This window comes from Cucurbita pepo, unplaced genomic scaffold (assembly GCF_002806865.2).
Source record: "Cucurbita pepo subsp. pepo cultivar mu-cu-16 unplaced genomic scaffold, ASM280686v2 Cp4.1_scaffold001828, whole genome shotgun sequence".
Lineage (NCBI taxonomy): Eukaryota > Viridiplantae > Streptophyta > Magnoliopsida > Cucurbitales > Cucurbitaceae > Cucurbita > Cucurbita pepo.
The window spans coordinates 1,547-3,917 of record NW_019647934.1 but is presented as its reverse complement, the minus strand read 5'-3'; the positions used below and the strand labels follow the sequence as shown (position 1 = coordinate 3,917).

The 2,371-nt window shown below is 38.3% G+C and overlaps 1 protein-coding gene across 1 annotated transcript; it reads left to right on the top strand.

Annotated features, from left to right (window-relative positions):
* Nucleotides 1-191: 191 nt before the first annotated feature.
* LOC111786508 (putative glucose-6-phosphate 1-epimerase) lies at nucleotides 192-2,108 on the top strand (the record flags this gene model as incomplete). Its single annotated transcript, XM_023666754.1, has 6 exons — nucleotides 192-227; nucleotides 529-692; nucleotides 774-908; nucleotides 1,305-1,407; nucleotides 1,502-1,601; nucleotides 1,701-2,108. Coding segments are annotated over 6 exons (708 nt in total), but the record flags the coding sequence as incomplete, so codon positions are not given.
* Between the last annotated feature and the right edge of the window lie 263 nt (nucleotides 2,109-2,371).

Sequence of the window (2,371 nt, the reverse complement as noted above, 5' to 3'; positions counted from 1 at the left end):
TGTTTCTCCCCTAATTTGGTTCGTATTACCTAATGTAACTAGTGAGGCTGACGGTGATACGTAACAGACCAAAGCGGATAATATATGTTAGCGGTGGGCTTAAGCTATTACAAATGGTATCAAAGCCAAACATAGGGCAGTGTGTCAGCGAGGATGCTGGGCCCCAAGAGGGTGGATTGTGAGATCCCACATCGGATGGAGAGGGGAACGAAACATTTCTTATAAAGGTATGGAAACCTCTTCCTAGCTGACGCGTTTTAAAACCTTGAGGGGAAGCCTAGAAGGAAAAGTCCAAATAGGACAATATCTGCTAGTGGTAGGCTTGGGCTGTTACAAATGATATCAGATCTAGACATTAGGCAGTGTGTCAGTGAGGACGCGGACCTCAAGGGGGGTAGATTGTGAGATCCCTCATCGGTTGGAGAGGGGGACGAAACATTTCTTATAAAGGTGTGGAAACCTCTCCCTAGCAAGCGCGTTTTAAAACCTCAGATAACATTTTATTGATTTGTTTCGTTATGTATGTAGTTTGGGGCTCGTGGAAACCTCGAGCAGCACGGGTTTGCTCGAAACAAGATTTGGAAAATCGACGATAACCCTCCTCCTCTTACTCGTGGCGAAATCAAAGACAAATCCTGCATCGATTTGCTTCTTAAACCTTCTGAAGATGATCTGAAAATATGGCCACATAGGTTAGAAATGAATTGATCGTCTCCTTTCAAACTCAGATTATGAAGCTCAAGATAACAACTTTTTTTTGTTTCTCCCAACAGTTTTGAATTCAGACTCAAGATCTGTTTGACAGCAGATGGCAATCTCACTTTAATATCACGAATTCGTAATATCAATTGCAAGCCTTTCAGTTTCTCCATTGCATTCCACACATATTTCTCCATTTCTGATATCAGGTATGAGTAGCTCTTTGCATACTCTTCTGTGATGGTTTCCAATGACACTATCTACTGTGTTCTTACAGTGAGGTAAGGGTCGAGGGGCTTGAGATTCTCGACTATCTCGACAACTTATGCGATAAACAACGGTTCACCGAGCAAGGAGACGCCTTAACGTTTGANAACAACTTTTTTTTGTTTCTCCCAACAGTTTTGAATTCAGACTCAAGATCTGTTTGACAGCAGATGGCAATCTCACTTTAATATCACGAATTCGTAATATCAATTGCAAGCCTTTCAGTTTCTCCATTGCATTCCACACATATTTCTCCATTTCTGATATCAGGTATGAGTAGCTCTTTGCATACTCTTCTGTGATGGTTTCCAATGACACTATCTACTGTGTTCTTACAGTGAGGTAAGGGTCGAGGGGCTTGAGATTCTCGACTATCTCGACAACTTATGCGATAAACAACGGTTCACCGAGCAAGGAGACGCCTTAACGTTTGAATCCGAGGTAAAAGCTAATAATAACCCAATTGTACTTAAACTCCAAGTTGATATTGGTTCAAAAGTCTAGTCCCTTCATTAACTATTCGTTCGCCCGGCAGATCGATCGGGTTTATCTTAGTTCTTCAGATCTCGTCGCCGTGCTTGATCATGAACGAAAACGCACATTTGTTATAAGAAAGGAAGGACTTCCAGATGTTGGTAATATTATCAATCCCCTCTGATTTTAAGCAATATAGCCAAGCAGCTTCCTTAATAAGAACAAGATGGTTGTTTGAATTCTTGTTTCTGATCATGCAGTGGTGTGGAATCCATGGGAGAAGAAATCGAAATCCATCGTCGATCTCGGGGACGAAGACTACAAACAAATGCTATGTGTTGATGGAGCTGCAATTGAGAAACCTATTACATTGAAGCCAGGTGAGGAATGGACTGGCCGTTTGGAACTATCCATCCTCCCCTCGAGTTAACGACCCGACCCAACCCGACCTGACTCAACCCGTAAGGTCATGTAAAGAAGAAAGGATCGAACCCGGTCGAGATCCCGGTAAAGCCATTGAAGTTTATAAATGGTGTATATGGTAGGTAAGTAATTATGTGGTTTGTTCTAATCAAATTACTGAACTGTGATATACTATAGTTGTCACATACATGTATGTATGTAATGTTATGTGATGATTATTTGAAAATTTTCCCTTTCAAAATTAATTTTATTATTAAAAAAAATGCCCACTGGAAATTACGCTTATGACCTTTGGTTTTATTTTTTAAACCAGAATTAATTTATGAAACTTTATTAAGTAATTATAATAATTCTCATATATAACAAAATACATTATCTAAATATATTGAAAAAAAATCAATAAAAAATAAATATTAGTCGAAACGATTTTTTTTTAAATGTAAAAAAAAAAAACTTACAATTTTTTTAGTATATATATATATATATATATATATATATATATATATAT